We start from the raw sequence: 17,874 nt of genomic DNA on the forward strand, positions 1-17,874 counted from the left end.
GCTCAGACGTCTTTGGTACCTTCAGATTTATATTTTTGAAATTCAATGCGCCTAGTTGCCATAGCAATGACTGCTCTATCCAGAAATCAATACACACTCCCCGTGGAGCTCCGGGTTTTGGCCTCTCAGGGGTACAAAGCAGGGGAAGCCGGATACTTTTACTGCTCTGCCCACCAGCATCACGCCAGCCACAGGCCCCTGGCCCGGAACCCATGGCTCCTGGCCAGCTGTGGGAGCCATCACTGCAGGCCCAGCCCCGACTAGTCAGTGTTCTCTGCAGGGAGCACGTGGCTGGGGGGTGGCCTGTGCTTGGCTGCTGGGGTGCTCAGAGGGTTGTGCACCCGCCTGGATGGCACAGGCGGGTTGAGCCCTGGCAAACCCTGCACCCCAACAGTGGTTCAGCCAGATCTTGCCCCTCTTGTGTGGGGCTCTGCCAGGCAAGCGACCGCTCTGTCTCCTGCTTGAGTGAGAGAGACCAACTCCCTCCCCCACGGGGCTGCTGAGCCGGGGTCCCTGGAAGGGAAGTGCCATGAGAGCTGCCTGGGTGACAGCCCCGATCCCAGCGACCGCCCCCACGCTGCCTCCCCAGCCCCTGCCCGGTTGCTATGGGGAGAAGCAAAAGCAAGTGGCTGTTTCCCCGGGGACACTGACCGCACACTGACCTGGAGCTCTTCCAGCTGCCGTCATCGGAGACTGCTTTGGAGGAGCCTTTGTTCCTGGAGAGCCACGATTTCACTCCATCCACGCGGTCCTCCAGCTCTGAGTCCACGTCCGAGTCACCCTCGCTGCCAGAGGGAGAGATCCGGGCGGGGGGAGATTAGCATCCGAGGCCAGCAGCCTGGCTCCCCTGGCAAGCGGGGTCTGCGTGTGCCACCCTCTGCGCACCCAGGAGACTGTTCCCAGCTCAACCTGGAAGGGGAACGGGCCCATCTCATTGGGCTCCCAATCCCTCGATGTGGGCAGAGCCAGCTCGGCCTGGGGGCAGGGCCTGGCAAATGTGTGGCCACCTCTTGGGGCAGGGATCCTACCTCAGACCCTGAGCCAAGTGAATCACCCCCGGCAAAGCCCGTTTCCCACACCCCAGCCCAGCTGCGAGCTGGCCTCCACGCTCTTCCCTAGCCCTGCTTGGCACTGTGCTACTCAGCGATCCAAGTCAGACGGGGCCAGCTCGGCTCCCATCGACAGGTTCTGTGGCCATGTTGTAAGGACAAGGCCGTTGCATGCAGGGAACAATGTGGTGTGCCACGAATGGTGAGAACAAGGGGCCGGCGTCAGGACATGTTGGGAATTCACCCCCCCGACCCGAGAGCATTCCCCCTGCTGGGGCTCCAGGGACAAATGCCCTGTGGTGTGGGCCCTGGCTCTCAGGGACTGTCCCTTTCTCCTACACCACTGCAGCAGCATCCCCAGACCTGGGCATTAGGAGCTCCACATTCACTTGCCCCGCTGGCCAGGCATGGCCCAAGCTGGCTGGCTGATCTGGTACAGTGCTTCTGCATGGCTGAGGGAATGTCGTCATCGACTTCAGAGAGCTCCAACGGGCTGTGGACCTGCCCTGCCCACGTTGGAAACACCCACAATGGCACTGATGCCGCAAATCTCCCGGTGCCAGGCCCACTTCTCGCAGGGCGGGGCAGTGCCCAGACAGGGACTGAGTGGGTTACAGAGGGATGAACAGCACTCAGGAGCCCTGGCTCCCTCTCCTGTGCTCCACTCATGGGCAAGTGCTGCCTCTGCCCACCTCAGAGCTGTGTCAGACACTGGCTGAGGTCACGTTCTGTTTTCGTGGTTCGGTGGTCAGGGCCTGGCACAGGGAGACTGTGGGATGTGAGCTGGCCTTCCCAGGCATGCCTGGGGGACCAAAGCACTGTGAATTAGCGCACAGGCATTAAGCCCAGCAGCAGCACTGCTTAGTGATACACGGTCACTGAGTGCTGCTCCCCCACATTAACCGGCTCCACAGGACAAGCCCCCTGCAACGCACCATCAAGGGGACGAAGGGATTCCCACTAACAGGCAGTACAGTGCGCTGGCTAACTGGCCATGAGGGAGAATGGCGAGGCCCACACCTTGGACAGACACTTTTACTGAGCAGTTCTTACTGCTCCAGCAATTCTACATCTCCACAACTGTGCTCTCAATTAGACACGGGAACTCTGTGCAAAGGGCTCGCGTTAGTTTCATTTAAATACAGCTATATTACGAACCGGCAGCGCCCTTGGATCGATCAGAGCCCTGGGCTCAGAGCCAAGATCCCCTCTCACGGGAGACAGGCAAAGGGAGTTGAAGGAAAAGGGAACTCCTCTTCCAAATGCTTCCCCAAAGGATAGTGGGGCCAGGCCTGCGGGGCTGTGTGTGCATAAGGCAAGGTTTGCAGAGGAGATGCTTGGCAGCACACACATCACCCTGCCATGTGGAACACTGATCTCTGCTCCAGACAGGCCTGGGAGCGAAATAGCAAGAGCTGCTGCAGGGCAACACTGGGATGCACCAGCAGAGCTGCGGGATGTGGGGGACAGGGCTAGCAGGGGGCTGTGGGTTGGGATTTGAGGGCAGAGCTGGGGGAGGGGAGCAGGCAGGAGCCCAGGGCTGGGCTAGCAGGGGGCTGTGGGTTGGGGGGCACCGGCAGAGGTGGGGGAGGGGGAAAGGCAGGAGCCCAGGGCTGGGCTAGCAGGGGGCTGTGGGTTGGGATTGGGGGGCACCAGCAGAGTTGGGGGAAGGGGGAAGGCAGAAGTCCAGGGCTGGGCTAGCAGGGGGCTGTGAGTTGGGATTGGGGGGCACCAGCAGAGCTGGGGGAGGGCAGGAGCCCAGGGCTGGGCTAGCAGGGGGTTGCAGCCTGTGTGCATGTGATAGAGAACACACACACACACACAGGCTGCAATAGGGGACTGAGGGACACTCAGTTTCTCCAAGGGCAGCCAAACCGGGCCTTGGCTCAACTGGACCCAATAACCCCGCACGTTGTGCGATTCTACGTGCCCTGGTGCAGCTCCCTGGGACACCTCAGCCAGTGGCTCACAGAGCAGTGTCGCTTGGGCCGGCCAGCCAGGCAAACCCTGTATTTTTCAGGTGGAGAAGTGACCCCAGCAGACCAGTCCTGGGCACAGCAGGAGCCAGCCAATGGGCTGTGCTCTGCAGACAGCTTCCCCCAGCGATTACACTGACAGTGGCTTGGGATGCAGGCTGAGATGCTTGGTACAAACTTAGAAAAATGTTGTTCAACATGTCCCTCACTGTGGATCTGCTGGGCTTCCCCCCAACCCAGGGAATACATTTTCTTTCATCTGTATCTGCAGGAGAGGCCCTTCTGTACAGAATTATGTCCCCAAATAAATAACAAAGGAGAGAAAGAAAAGCAAGAAACAGGCTGCAGTTCTGGGAGCGAGTGAAATTTCAAATTTGCAAAGAGCAGAGGGTTGGGAGGGAAATAAGTGGGCTAATTTTATAGGCCTCCATCAAGTGCAAAATTACAGCAAGGAAGAGCTATGTTGATGTCTCTGGGTAAACAGGAGTTTAGCAGACAGAACGGAAATGACTCTGGCAGGCTGGGTGCCCAAGTGTGGCGGGCAGATTTACCGTGGCAGGCGAGCCCCTCTGTATCGCTAGAGCCGCCTGATTTATACACACACATAAAGAAAGCCCTATCTGGCTTAAACCAGCTAATTTATAACCACCGTTCATAACCCTATTGATTGCCTTTAGAAAGAAGGTGCTGTATGCATTGCAAAATCTCTCTCTCCATGTTAAAAGCAGTTCTGTATAAATCTCTGTTAATACATAACTGTTTACTGCTTTCATTAGGGTTATAGCAATAACAACTGTATCTATAAGTATATCGAAACGTTATTTTTCTTCCCATCTCACTCAGCTCAATAACTCTGCCCTGGCTTCCCCCAGCACTAACTGGCTGGTAAAAGGGAAGGAAGTCTCTTGGGAACCCAAGGTAACTTTGCTAGAATTGCAAGTGTGCCTGGGAACAGATATATAATGTGATCTTAAATGAGCATTTTATCCACCTAGCCTTAGGGTTCTTCTCTGCCTGGGGAGCATGGGGCGGAATCGCACAGGGGATAGGCTATTATAGACCCGGAATATGAATTCTCCTTGTTGAATTCAAAGCAATGGACTGCACTTGATCATGCAAATGTCTCCCTCCTCTGCAATATAATTTAGGCAACACTTTGTTATTTTCCTTAAAAACAATGAGCCCCATAAACAAACTCTGGGAGCAGCTGAGATTTTAAATCGTCAGAATTAAACTTGATGTCAAACACAATTTATGTCCAGACTAGCGTGCCATTAGTTAACTGGGATCCAAATCACAAGGGAACAAACAAACGGAGACTGAGCTGTGGAGGATATTAATTGTGTGTGACAACAAGGCTCCAATGGCCCTCTATCACTGTTACACACTATTACATTTATCATTAGTTGTTATAGATCCTTCCACAGCCAACGGCCCCTCCTGGCTCAGGAAAGAGGCCTCGCTGGCAAAGCCAGTCCAGAGACACTCAAGCGTCGGGTTCCAGGGGACGGCACCTGACTCCTCGTGTTCACGTCCAGGGCATGTGAACTAGAGGAAGGCTCTGCAAGCCACACAGAACCCGGCACAGCACAGAGCCCCCCAGGGACCCTTCCGTCAGGGCAGAGCAGCAGCTAATGGCAGAGCTCCACATGCTTCCACACTTAAGCCCCAGACGGACCAGATGTTCCCAGTGGCACCATTTGCGATCACTAAACCTCGGGCTTCAGGGCATCGCAGCTGGGCACCGAAGGGAATCATTCACTCTCACCCGCATGCAATTGCTCCACTGGCCAGGTGCATCATGGGGCTTTACACTTTCCTCTGAAGCATCAATCATCAGCAAATGCCAAAGGCTGGAGACCAGCCCAGCTGCTCTGACCCAGCATGGCATTGGAAACCAAACGGCCAATATCCGCTCCCCACAAATCCCCACTCCCTGCCAGCTGCTGCACTGGGGCCTGCTCCCCCACTGGGGGCGCTGATCTGGCTTTGGAGAGGTCAGAAGCCACTGAGAAGGCAAATAACCAGGGACCTTCTTTGCTATCTGTCCCTTTCCAGGCAGAACACACTGCTTATCTGATGGGGCTTCAGGGACAGGGAGCCTGGGGGAGCAGTCACTCTGGGGTGGGGCATGGGGGGAGGGGGCACTTGTCCTAGGTTTGCACAGCTTTGCCTGTTGCCTTCTGAGGAGAAGGAATGATTTAATGTCTCATCATATTTCCAGGACATCCAGATTTATAATTGATTTCCTCTCCGTTCCAGGAGCGGCTACGGAGGACTCCCGGGAGAGAGGCGCAGCCTGTCAGTTACGCGGGCAGCGTTACCTGCGGACCCTGGTGTGATACGAACAGCTGCTCCAGGCATGGCTGAAGTGAGCTGTGGGCTGAATGCTCACAATGCAGCCCCTGCAGACTGCCAATCCCAGCATGCAACAGCGCCATCCCGAACCATCCATCCAGGAGCTGCAGGGGCTCGGGGCGACCCCCACCCAGTGACACAGCCCCCTCCAGCTACGGGCCTACACGATGTGGCTCCAGCACCGGTCCCTCACGGCACTGAGAGGCTCCTGGCCTGCCCTCTCCCCAGGTCCCCAGGCCCTGCTGTCAGCAGCTGAGCGCAGCGGTCAGGATGCAGCCCGGTGGCTGCTTATTAGAGGGTTAGGGCTAGTGCACATGCATGGAGCGCGCTGGGGGGGCGACATGCAGGGCCCAGCGGCGGGCTCCTTCCAGGCATGCTCGGGGTTAGGAACAAGGGGTTATTTAATTGCAAAGGAGAGTTGAGATCCTCACAGTTTATTCTTTCTTTTCTGATACTTTGTCACCACGTCCTGCAAACTGGGAATGGGGGCGGAAGGGGGCAGGGGGACAAAGAAAATAAATGAACTTAAAGAGGCAAAATGGAACAAAACCACAACAGAAACGAACCGGGGCAAACCAAAGAGCAGAGCCGGGGAGGGGGGGAAGGAAGGAGGGGTTGGTGGACAGCAGCACTGTCTCCCGTGTGCAGAGCTCAATGCACTTCTCCACACTTGCAGGTTACAGCGCACCGGGGCCAGGACCAGAACCCAGGGCTGCTGAGTGCTAGTCCAGAGTCCTTGCGGCTGGGCCTGGTCTCAGTGCACAGCCCCAGCCCGGTGCCCCAGCTACCTGCGGCTGGCACTGGAGTTGCTAGCGATGCTTTCTGATGCTGGTTCCCAGGGTGGCTGTACCCCGACATTGACCATGTTTGTGGTGCAGCAGGCAGTACTCAGCTGCTCCCCATGCTGGAAGGGGGGTGCAGGCGTGCCCCACCATAACACCTAGCTCAGAGAGCATTTTCCATCCCCAGCTCTCCATTCTCTTTCCCAGGTCGGTGTCATTACACCCATTTAACAGGTGGGGAAACTGAGGCATGGAGGTGAAATGACTTGCGCAGAGTTCCCCAGCAAGCCACTGGCAGAGTCCCAGTCTAGTGCTCTATCCACTAGCCCAGCCACTCTCGGCAGGTGCATACGCACCCAACACCATAAACAAGTGCTTGCTTTGCAAGCGGCAATGTGAGGCCAAGGCGGGCTGGGCCGGAATTAAGGCAGCTTTTTTCACGGTTAGAAAGCAGGGACTCCCCAGGAACACACTGGCTCGTCACATAATTTCCAAGTTTCCAGGAAACAGAAGCTGCTCTCCCATTTTACGGTGAGGGGAAGTGAGAAGGAAGAGCCTGAACTGGAGCAGGGGGAGATAAGATCTGACCTGCCTGAATTGCTGCAAGGAACCAGCCCCACCAGGCACAGAGCAGCTCTGCATCCAAGCAGCCGCTATCCGGGGTGGGGGGTTGGGGAGGGGGTGTGTGGCTGACTGCAGCATGTCCATGGGGGATCCCACCAGCTTTGCCCTGCCCGTTCTGTTGGGAAGGAATGAGCAGGACTGGGAGTTTCCCGGGCCCTGGCAGGTGAGGGGCAACGGGGGTCTCCGGCTGGTAACCGTGCGGCTCCCACCTGTTGATGAGGTCCTCGTTGTCATCACTCTCCATCTCGTCCTCGATGGCGGCCTGCAGGTCCCCGATCCGCTTGAACGCCAGCTTCAGGTCCGACTGCAGGCTTTGGTTGGCGGCCTCCAGGCTCTCCAGGTCCATTTCCTTGGGGAAAGTGAACCCAGTGAGCATTGGCAGCAGCCTCATGCCACAGAGAGGCAGCCAGTGCCGGCATGGAACTGCCACCCCAGTGATGCGCTGTCACCCCACAGAGGGGCCAGGGCGGCCACAGCTGGAGCGCAGCACCCAGTCCCGTCCATCGGCAGGGAGGGACCAGAGGTGTGCCCAGCATGTCACAGGGTAGTTACACCAGAGCAGATTTGCCCCCTCTCCTCCCCGAGGCAGTTACACCAGGGGTGGGTTTAGCCCATCTCCCATTTTTAATGGGCTATTCTCAAGATGCCCAGGTCCCCGTTTCTCCTGCCAGGCTCTGTTTTTGGGTAGGACCTACGCTAACCAGCCTAGTTTCATAGTGATGTTTGGGGATCAGTGGCATGACCCATATATTTAAGGCTGCGCATTTGACCCCGTGGGGGCATCCCGGCTGGTCCCTGTTCCCACCCCTGGGCACACTGGGGGCAGCGCTCCCCATAGCTAGTCGAGGGCAGCATCACATCAGCTAACAGTTCAGCGGGGTGGAGGGGGGGCGGGCTGCCCCCATCAGGCTTCCTCACCAGCTCATGCTTCTTGCGGCTGGCCTCAGCTTCCTTCTTGGCCAGCTCGCCCATCTCCTCCTTGGTGTCCCGCAGCTGGCGCTGCAGCCGTTTGTTCTGCTCCTTCTCCCGGTTCTCAGCGGCTGCACGCTGGTCCCGCTCCTCCATCAGCTTCTCCATATTCTCCTTCAGGCGGCTGGCCAGGCTCTGGGGGCGTAGGGCACAGTCAGGCAGGTCACAGTTACCCCAGTCCCCAGACAGGGCAGTGGAGGTGGCTAGGGTCATGCAGAGCAAGGGTGGGGAATAGAACCCAAGAGTCCTGGCTCCCCTCGAGATCAGCAGGAACAATTGGGCCTTCTAGGGCCAGGCCACCTCAACAGCCAGCCCCGGTGTGAGCCAGTCACCAAGGTCCTGCCAAGCCACAGGGGCTCCTGGATGCCCTGCCCAGAGCAGGGCCGCTGAGTCCCCATGCTGGCCCCCTCCCACGCCCACCTTCCGTCCCCGCCCAGCCGCAGCAGGTGACGGGGAGACAGCAGCCCTGACAGAATCAATATTCACTCATCAAGAATAATCGCAGCAGAGAACGGCAATTACCCAGCCCGGCTCGGTAGCGAGCACCGCCCCGTCGCTTCCCACTGAACGCTAATGGAACAAACGAACCCAGCGCCATGCATTTACATGAGGGGCTGGGGCGGGGGGAGAACGGAGGAGCCGCTTCCCCTGGGCGAGGGAGGGGGCAGAACAATTGCGGGGCTTTGGCGAATTGGAAAAATAGATTTAACTTTGTGTGAAGTAATTACAGCCTGTAACGCCGAGAAAAAATAGACTCAATCCTTCCTGGCAGCTGAGCCATCCGCTGCATATTTATGGCCCTGCCAGCGAGAGGGGAAGGGAAATACGGAGAGGGAGAGCTGAGCGCCTTGCCTCTCGCGGCAGAGAGGGTCTGCGAACGCAGAATATAAAGCAGGCTGCGCAGAGCGGGAGCAGCAGAATCTATAATTTCACTAAGTCAACGCAGGCAAAGAGCCGCACTTGGCCGTGCACCGGCTGGACGGCCAATGATTGTTATCAGGGCCCGTGGAGAACTGGCCCAGGCAGGCGTGGAGCCAGGGGGGTCAGGGCCCAGCAAGATGCTGACACAGGAAGAATCAAGCCCGGTCCAGGTAATAGGCCATGGGCAGCGGAAGGCCCAGAGAGCTGCCTAGCCGGTGCCCCCAGTCCAGAGCTCTGCACAGGCCACTCCAGGCGGCGTTAACGCTGCACCAAGAGCCCTCAGCCTCCCCCGTGGCACCATCAACCCTGCCCAAACCCGCAGCACCTGCTCTGGGACAGGGACGCCTTTCGGTCCAGGCTTCGCACAGACGGCATGTGCCGGGGCAAAGACTCTGCCCTGCTGTCTGTCTGATGGTGCCCAGTGGCTGCAGCCACAGCTGTACCTGCTGGCACAGACTGGCCAAGAGGCTGCTGTGGGCTCCCCTGCCTAGCCCCACTCACAGCCAGTCCCACAGAATGACTGGAGCAGCAGCTGCCAAGCTCCCTCAATGGACACTCCTCCACCGGACCTCGTACCCAGCTGTGGCGGGCTGGAAACGAGGGGTGGGGCTCAGATCACCAGATGCCCAGGGAGCTCTCAGCCAGCGTGCAGGCCAGGCCAGGGGCCTCTGGCAGACATGCTCGTTGAGGAGCCCGCTGTGCTGAGAGGGCTGCCCTGCTCCCCACCGTGCGGGGCCAGTAGAGGAGTTGGCTCAGAGGAGCTCCGGCTCCCCTCCTCCCCCAACAGCGCGACCTGCGGGGCCAGGGCACCATCTGGAGCTCCCTATGTTAAAGAAGTATGGGCTGGATGAATGGACGATAAGGTGGATAGAAAGCTGGCTAGATTGTCGGGCTCAACGGGTAGTGATCAATGGCTTCATGTCCAGTTGGCAGCCGGTATCAAGTGAAGTGCCCCAAGGGTCAGTCCTGGGGCCAGTTTTGTTCAATATCTTCATTAATGATCTGGAGGATGGTGTGGATTGCACCCTCAGCAAGTTTGCAGATGACACTGAACTGGGAGGAGAGGTAGATACACTGGAAGGTAGGGATAGGATACAGAGGGACCTAGACAAATTAGAGGATTGGGCCAAAAGAAATCTGATGAGGTTCAACAAGGACAAGTGCAGAGTCCTGCACTCAGGACGGAAGAATCCCATGCAGTGCTACAGACTAGGGACCGAATGGCTCAGCAGCAGTTCTGCAGAAAAGGTCCTAGGGGTTACAGTGGACGAGAAGCTGGATATGAGTCAGCAGTGGGCCCTTGTTGCCAAGAAGGCCAATGGCATTTTGGGCTGTATAAGTAGCGGCATTGCCAGCAGATCGAGGGACGTGACTGTTCCCCTCTATTCGACATTGGTGAGGCTTCATCTGGAGTCCTGTGTCCAGTTTTGGGCCCCACGCTACAAGAAGGATGTGGAAAAACTGGAAAGAGTCCAGCGGAGGGCAACAAAAATTATTAGGGGACTGGAACACATGACTTATGAGGAGAGGCCGAGGGAACTGGGATTGTTTAGTCTGCAGAAGAGAAGAATGTGGGGGGATTTGAAGCTGCTTTCAACTACCTGAAAGGGGGTTCCAAAGAGGATGGATCTAGACTGTTCTCAGTGGTAGCAGATGACAGAACAAGGAGTAATGGTCTCAAGTTGCAGTGGGGGAGATTTAGGTTGGATATTAGGAAAAACTTTTTCATTAGGAGGGTGGTGAAACACTGGCAGGAGTTACCTAGCGAGGTGGTGGAATCTCCTTCCTTAGAAGTTTTTAAGGCCCGGCTTGACAAAGCCCTGGCTGGGATGATTTAGTTGGGGTTGGTCCTGCTTTGAGCAAGGGATTGGACTAGGTGACCTCCTGAGGTCCCTTCCAACCCTGATATTCTATGATTCTATGATACCTCCAGGCGTTTGACTTGGGTCCTCTCAAACTCTAGCCGCGTCTCCAGCTCCCGGATCTTGGCTTCCTGCCGGCTGACTAGAGACTTGTCCACCATGGACTGCTCGAGGAACTCCAGCTGGCTCTGCAGCCCTTGCAGCTGGGGACAGGACAGGCAGCAGCTCAGGTCACGCCAAGAGAAAACCAAGGCTTGGCCCCATCCTGGCTCGGGAGAAGAGCCAGACGGGCCAGCATATCCGGCTCAGCCATAGACAGACCCAGCTCCTGGGGGCCAGCGCAGTTCCTTGAACCAGCACCCTCAGCAGCCGGGTGCTCCCTTCTCTCCAGCCCCCTGGTGATGGGGGCGGGGAGAGGGCACTGCAGGCCATGTGCCCGTTTGCCCAAATGGCCTCTTCCCTGGGAGAGTGGCAGGTGCTGGTGCCTTTGGGCAGCGCTACCCTGCCAGGGAGCCAGGCTGGGGCCATTGCCGAGGGATGTAGGGGCTCTCTGCAGGCAGTGCCCAGGCTGGGTCACTGTTCCCGCACTTGCTGCTCTGCTCCGCTCCCCGGGTCTGCCAGGCTCTCCAGACTCACACATGTAGCGTGGGCAGCTAGGGGCCAGCGATTTCCCCTGTTTGGCCCTTGCAGAGAGGGTCAGGCTAAACCAGCCTGGCCGTGGACCTGGAGCGGCACGCGAATCTCCGCCAACGGCTGGATTCATGTTGCTCATGTCCCTGATTGCAGCGCAGGGGCCCAGCCCCTCCCAAACCCAAAGGCCATACTCTGGGTGTGCTCCCCCCCGCACAATGACGACCCAGGACCACCCTGCTACCTTCTCCTGCAGCTCCTGCTTCTCTTTGTTGGCGTCTTCCAGCTGGGACTGGAGGTCATTTATCTGGGCCAGATCCCGGGAGGCCTGTGGGCAGAGAGTGTCTGGGCTGATCAGAATCCAGAGCCAGGCCAGCTGTCCTCTGCCAGCGGCGCAGCGCCCCTACGGCAGGCAGTGGGACTTGCCAGCCTCTGGGACAGCCCCCAGCCAGCTCTCCTGGGTGGGTTCACAGCAGAAAATCCAGCGGTGCCCTTTGGGTGCCAGGCCTGCTCTCCAGCTGGGATGCCAGGGCTGGCCAGAGTTCAGCTGAGACTACAGAGCGGGGTGAAGACACCTTCTAGCGGCTTGCCTCACTTCCAGCCTCCACAGAGATGTGCCTACGAGTGTCTGTGGTGCCAAGCTGGGCTAGCATGGTGTGGACGGGGCGCCCGGGGGCTGGGCTGGGGGGCGTGCTCAGGGTGCCGTGGGGGGGGAGGGGAGGACGGCAGCACACAGGACTGGTGGAGCTGGGTGCAGGTGGCATCACCTGGGCCACTGATGCTTTGTGCTTCTTCATCAGCTCGTTCATGTCCTCCTGGTCCTCCTCCAGGCGGCTCTGCACCTCGTTCTTTTCCCGCTGCAGCCGGCTCAGCTGCTCCTCCAGCTGGGGGGGAGATGGGGGAGAGGTGAGGCCGGCCAGTCCCGTGTATACTGCTGCCCCCCAACCACTGCCCCCAAGGCTCCCCCCACCCACCCGGCACCAGCAGCAGGCACCTCAGTGCCCCTTCATCCTGCCGTAGCTGGGCACCAGACGGGTTCTGCCTGGGGTGGCCAGAACCCATGACAATAATGGACCTTCCAGCGCACCAAACTGCCAAGTCTGGGCTGGACGCAGGCTAGGGATGGACTGGCTCTTGGGGGTGTGCTCGGGGTCTTTCCCCTGCGCAAGCAAGATTGACAATGATAGCTCGGAGGAATTAGCTCGAGATGCTCAGGCCCGCAGGAAGCTGGTGCCCGAGGGCAGGGCCAGGCCCCCTTTGCCTGCCATGACCATAAGGCTCTATGCTGGCCATGATCCATGGGGCTCGGAGCGGCCTGAACAAGCTTGCCGGTCAGGGAACCGGCTCGGCGCAGGCCACGGTGGAGCGGAGCCCTGAGGGCAGGGAACTGGCTCAGGCACTCACGGCTGCCTTGGCTTTGGAGATGTCGTCGATCTGCAGGTGAAGATCCTCGATTTCCACCTCCATGGACTTGCGGGCCTTGACTGCCGCTGCGCAGGTGAATTCAGACTCCTCCAGCTGCAGAGAACCCAGCACGGGGACTGTCAGCACCGGGCATGGGCGACGCACGCAGCAGCTTGGGGGCAGCCCCGGGGGTTTCTGTTGGGAGGGGCAGGGAGCGGTGGCCGCGGTAGCCTTGCCTGTCCAGGAGGCAGCAGCAGTGGTGACGCCAAGGAGCCATTTCAGGAGTGGCAGGCACGGCCAGCACACACCGTGGGGAGCAAGGGAGAGGGGGGGATGGCAGCCTAGAGCACAGGGACCCCCCCCAAGGGCCCGCCCTGATCTCCCCCAGCTCTCCCTAGCTCAGATCGACTGAGTGACCAGGGCTGGAAACCCCCTTCGGGAGACACGGAGGACAAGGCCAGGCCAGGCCAGGCACAGAGCACGCACTGTCCCGGTGGGCAACACACACCTGATTTCTGAGCTGAGCGATCTCCCTCTTGCTGGGCGCGTTGTTTTTCAGGTGATCCAGCATGATCTGGGCATCTGCCAGCAGCGCCTTGGTTCTCTTCAGATCCTTGCGCAGACGCTTCTCCGTCTCAAAGTCCCGCTGGCTCACCTGGGCATGGGGAGGCCATGCAGGGGCTTGAGGGCATGCCCACCCTACATGCTCCATCCCAGAGGGCCCGCCCCCCAGCAACGGGAATTGGCTCCCTCTAGAACTTGAGCACCACACCTGCGATGGGCAGAACCACGAGCCCCAGGGCTCTGCTCCACCCCGCCGAGGCTCAGCTCCTGCAGGGGACGGTGCCCCTAGGCACAGAGTGAGCACCGCACTCCCTCTGCTCCACTCTAGCACGGCCCTTCACCCTGCACCATCGGGCGCACACTCCCTCCGCGGAGGCAGCTGCTTGCTGCGGCCAGCCTCAGCCTCTGAGCTCCTGGCCAAGGACCTGTCTGGTCCCCAGAGCCCACTCCACCCCAGACAGCGGCAGGCCAGAGGAGTGCTCCTGGGGCAGGGGCAGCGGGGCCCGCTCTGGTTTAGGAACTAGCCAGCCTGGGGTGCCCACGCCCCACTCTGCCATGCTGGCTTCAACCTGGGCCAAACCTCCTCCTGCCAGCAGCGCCCCTGGGAAGAGAGAGCCCTGGCAGCGCAGCCTTTGGAAGGCAGTGACTTTCGGATCTACCTGGGTTCAGTCCTGGCCATTAACCCCTGGGAGGCCCAGCTCCACGCTGCACCCCCCAGACGAGGTCTCTTGCCCGGACAATACCTGGTCACTAGCTGCAGCCAGCTTGCTCTCCAGCTCCCGTTTCTCTCTCAGCACCTTCTGCTTATCCTCGTACTCCTCCTCCAGCTGCACTTCCATCTGCTTCAGCTGTGCCCGGCACCCCAGACACAAGAGCAAGAGGGTTTCCATGAGGCACGCTCGGGCCAGGGGGGACGGGAGAGCGGTGTGCTGACGTAGGGGGCCGGGTTAGCAGGACAGGGGGGCTGGGCAAGCAGGCCGGGGAGGGACAGGAGGGACTGGGTGTGCAGTGCGCGGGACGGGGGCAGGGCAGCGAGCACAGGAAGGACCCTAACCTGCACTAGCCAGTCACCTCCCAGCTGGGGGGGCCACTCGATGAACCCTGGGTCCCAGTCCCAGTCAGGCCCCCAACCCCATCTCTTAGCTCCTGCAGACATGATCCATGAGGCAATTTGGTGATACTGACTGTCCCTGAGCAAGAGAGACCCTAGCACTGGCACAGTGGGGGCTATGAATCCAGATTGAGGGGCACCAGTTACCCCATCCCCAGCCTTCTGGGGAAGTGAGGAGATGCTGGCTCCAGCCCGCTCTGGGTCCCTGTGCCATGATTCGAGAGGAGCAGCGCACTGTCTGACCCAGCTAACACAGGCAGGGCGAGCAGACAGGGAGCGCGACTGGTTAAACTTGTCAGGCCAGGGCCGAGCCAGCTGCCAGCTAAGATCGGCGTGGGGAGCCAGAGTAACAGAACCAGCCAATCGCAGCACAGGGCCCTACTGCCAGGCCCACAGCACCAAGTCTTCGGGCCCGGGGGGGGGGGGGAACACGATGCAGCAGGCCAGGGATATCATGGGGGTGTGGAACAGGAGAGAGGGGATTCATCTATAGGAAAGAGCCCCCGCTTCTCTCCAAACTCAGCCCACCCCCGCTCTCCTGAGACCCTGCCCATACCCTGCAGGTGGCTGCTCCAGAAGCTGGTGCCCCGGCTGTGCCCTGTGCCATGGACAGCAGCCGGGCACTCAGCATCCTGCCCCACCCACACCCCTCTAGCCCAGCGTCTCAGAGAGCTGCAAGCCCCTGCCGAGCAGTTCCCGCTGCATCCCAGCTGACAACAGCATGGCCAGGATGAACCGGCTCGCCCAGCCCCCAGCTTAGTGTGGCAGGGAGATCACGACCAGACATGGCAGCTTCTCTGAGCAAGGAGCACTGCACCCCTGCCTCGCGCGCCCTACGCTGCTTGGTGCAGCCCCTGACACTGCCGGGCAGTCGGTGCCCAGTGTTTTCTCATGACAGCATTCAGCAGCAGGCCACGAGCAGCCAGGGGCTGTGCGCGCCCCACACCCTGTGTCCCCCGAGGCGGCTGGCCCCCACTCTATCTGAAAAAGAGCATGGGCCAGCCCAGCAGGCACCAGGGCTGCTGTACCTGGGACATCTGCCAGACACAGCAGGCCTGAGGTACGTGGGTGCCAGGCAGCAGGGAGGCAGCTGGCTCTCCACTGGCCGAACACGCTCGTGCCCCTGCCCAGCAGGTGGGGCAGAGCGATGCCCTGGCCCTACCTTCTTCTGGCACGACTGCCTGATCTCCTCCACCTCCTCGTCGCGGCTCTCCACCTCCTTGGAGTGGGTCTGCCGCAGGCGCTCCATCTCCATCTCCAGACGCAGCTTGGCCTGCGGACGAAAAGCAGCCCTGGTCAGCCTGACGCCGGGGGCCTGGCCACCCCACTTCTGGCAGAGTGGCCCTCTGCTGATCACTTCCATCCCGCCGAGTCTGAACGCAGCCAGGCAGAGTGAGCGTGGGCCAGAGCATGGCCACTAGCCCTCAGGTGCAGCACACGGATAGGGCCAGCCCAAGGCCTATCGGACCTGTAACCCTCAGTCCCCACCGCCCCGCACACTAGACAGGAGCTGTCTGCCCCGGTTACGCAGACGCCCCCTCGGCCAGCATGGCACAGAGCAACTGGCCTGCACCCAGGGAGAGGTCCTGTGTTACCCCGGCTAAGAGCTGCCAGGGAGCGCAGGGACAGGGGCACCCTCGTGCTGGGGAGCTGAAGTAACAAAAACTCCCTGCCGATCACCGGGGCTCAGCGCCAGAGACAGGGCCCCCAGCTCTCTGCTAGAGACGGGAGCCCCCCCACTCCCTGCCGATTGCCGGGGCTTGGCACCAGAGATGGCCCCCCTGCTCCCTGCCCATCACTGGGGCTTTTCACAGCAATGACACTCACAGTGCCACCAGTCCAATGCCCACGCTGCTGCTCTGCCAGCCAGCATCTCGGCGGTCCTTGCAGGCCACTGCTCCGTGACGGGAAGGCAGCATTACTGTCTCTCTGAGCCCCCAGGGCAGGCCTGGCCCCGCACACCAGCCGGTCGCCCCATGCTCTAGTCCCCTGGAGGGGGTTGCCGCAGCAGTGGGGGAGCGCCCCACCCACACTGAACGCAGGGTCACCCAGCAAGCTGGCCGGCCAGAGCTGCGTGAGCCCTGGGCGGGAGGCAGCCAGCACGACAAACCCACATGAAAGCGGCACACCCAGAAACCAGCCCAGGCTCAGCCTGTCAGCCTGGGGCGCCTGCCGGCCGCTCGGGGTAGGAGCCGCACTCTGATCCCTGCATCGAGGCAGGATCGAATCCAGTGGGTCACCCCGCAGCCCCACATCCTCCCGAGGTGGGTCTGGTCTCAGCCGGGCTTCTCGCTCCAGGCCCTGCCCCCTCCGCACCTGCTCCAGCAGCTGGATGGTCCCAGCCTGCTCATCCAGCTCCTCCTCCTGGTCCTTGACCTTCGCCTCTAGGTCCCGCAGCTGCTTCTTCACCTTGGCCAGGGAGGCCTCATCCTTGGACTCCTGGGAGGAGACGTCTTGGAGTTCGGCCTCCAGGGCTTCCACCTTCTGGCTGAAGCTCATGAGGTCGGAGTCTCTGTCCTGGAAGAGAGAGCAGGGGGCACCTGCTGAGCCAGCCGCACCGAGCCGCCCAGCCGCAGCCATGGCCCCGCCAGCGAGGGGCAGGGGAATGGGCTAGCCGTTCTGCTCACCTGCAGCTGCTGCTTGAGACCGAAGACCTCTGTGATGAGCATGTCCTTCTCCCGACCCAGCTTCTCCCGCAGCAGCTTCTCTCGCTGGGCTTCTTCGTGCGCCTGAGTGAGCTCGCTGTCAAACCTGAGACACCCACGGCCATGCCGTCAGCTGTCCGCACGCCAGCTCAGCTCAGGCACCAAACCTGCTCCGTGCCGGAGCGTCCTCCCCCTGCACTCTGCCATGATGCTGCTGAGGCGGGATCCGGGCGGGACGAAGCCGAGATGGGCTGAGGCCATAGCTTCTGCTGAGGTGTACCTGGCTCCAGCCCAGAAGGGCACGCATCTTTCCCCACCCCCCAGCCGGGACCCCCCAGGAGATTCCCAGCTGGCACTGAAGCCCTGGGGAGCACCAGGCCACAGGTAGCTAAGCACCTTCCTCTTGGGAAAAGGCCATGGTGCTAAGGCAGCCAGGACAGAGCCAGGACAGCCCGAGGCTGCTCAGCGTGGGAGGCAGGTGCAGCGTCACTTCCTGCCCCAGCCCTCCTTCCTGCTCAGCTCTGTCCTGTCACTGCCTAGCCCGCTGGCAACCACATTCCTGGAGTTGTGCAGGAGCCGGCCCCCCTCCGGACAGCCAGGAGAGCCCTGGGTGACAGCAGATGCCCCATGGAGCAGGACAGGGTCCTGGCTTGATGCATGGGACCAGGAAAGGAGAGAAAGGCCTCTGCAGGGTGCGTGTACCCTGGGAGTGATTCCCAGTTTGAGAAGATGACCCCGCGCTGCCTCTGGGCGAGCAGCAGGAGGGGTCGCTGCTGAGTGTGTGCCTAGCGTCTCTGGCAGCCAGATACTGGGGGCGGCAGCCCCTCCCCCTGCCACGGCAACGCTCTCTCTAACTCCCTCCCACTACGTCCAGGTGCTGATCCTGGCCACCCCGGGCAGCACAGGGAGCAGATCTCCAGTGGGGCAGGGGAGCTGGCGCAGTGGGCACGTCACCCCCTGGGAACAGCCCCTGCTCTGA

At 60.5% G+C, this 17,874-nt stretch overlaps 1 protein-coding gene across 22 annotated transcripts in view; it reads right to left on the minus strand.

The window, feature by feature from the left end:
* The window catches only part of MYO18A (myosin XVIIIA), a 140,298-nt gene that overhangs the window by 11,632 nt on the left and 110,792 nt on the right, over nucleotides 1-17,874 (minus strand). For 18 of the 22 annotated variants that reach the window (XM_043499225.1, XM_043499210.1, XM_043499222.1 and 15 more), the window contains 13 exons: nucleotides 16,878-17,001; nucleotides 16,567-16,767; nucleotides 15,413-15,523; nucleotides 13,883-13,987; nucleotides 13,084-13,230; nucleotides 12,576-12,689; nucleotides 11,939-12,055; nucleotides 11,416-11,499; nucleotides 10,607-10,744; nucleotides 7,708-7,893; nucleotides 6,999-7,138; nucleotides 5,815-5,859; nucleotides 663-785 (listed from right to left, as the gene is read on the minus strand). In XM_043499225.1, coding sequence (XP_043355160.1) covers nucleotides 663-785; nucleotides 5,815-5,859; nucleotides 6,999-7,138; nucleotides 7,708-7,893; nucleotides 10,607-10,744; nucleotides 11,416-11,499; nucleotides 11,939-12,055; nucleotides 12,576-12,689; nucleotides 13,084-13,230; nucleotides 13,883-13,987; nucleotides 15,413-15,523; nucleotides 16,567-16,767; nucleotides 16,878-17,001 — 1,635 coding nt within the window. The remainder of the gene's footprint in view (nucleotides 1-662; nucleotides 786-5,814; nucleotides 5,860-6,998; nucleotides 7,139-7,707; nucleotides 7,894-10,606; nucleotides 10,745-11,415; nucleotides 11,500-11,938; nucleotides 12,056-12,575; nucleotides 12,690-13,083; nucleotides 13,231-13,882; nucleotides 13,988-15,412; nucleotides 15,524-16,566; nucleotides 16,768-16,877; nucleotides 17,002-17,874) is intronic. The other 4 variants (XM_043499226.1, XM_038375438.2, XM_043499224.1 and 1 more) reach the window with 1 other exon arrangement.

The sequence above is a fragment of the Dermochelys coriacea genome, chromosome 17 (genome assembly GCF_009764565.3).
Source record: "Dermochelys coriacea isolate rDerCor1 chromosome 17, rDerCor1.pri.v4, whole genome shotgun sequence".
NCBI lineage: Eukaryota > Metazoa > Chordata > Testudines > Dermochelyidae > Dermochelys > Dermochelys coriacea.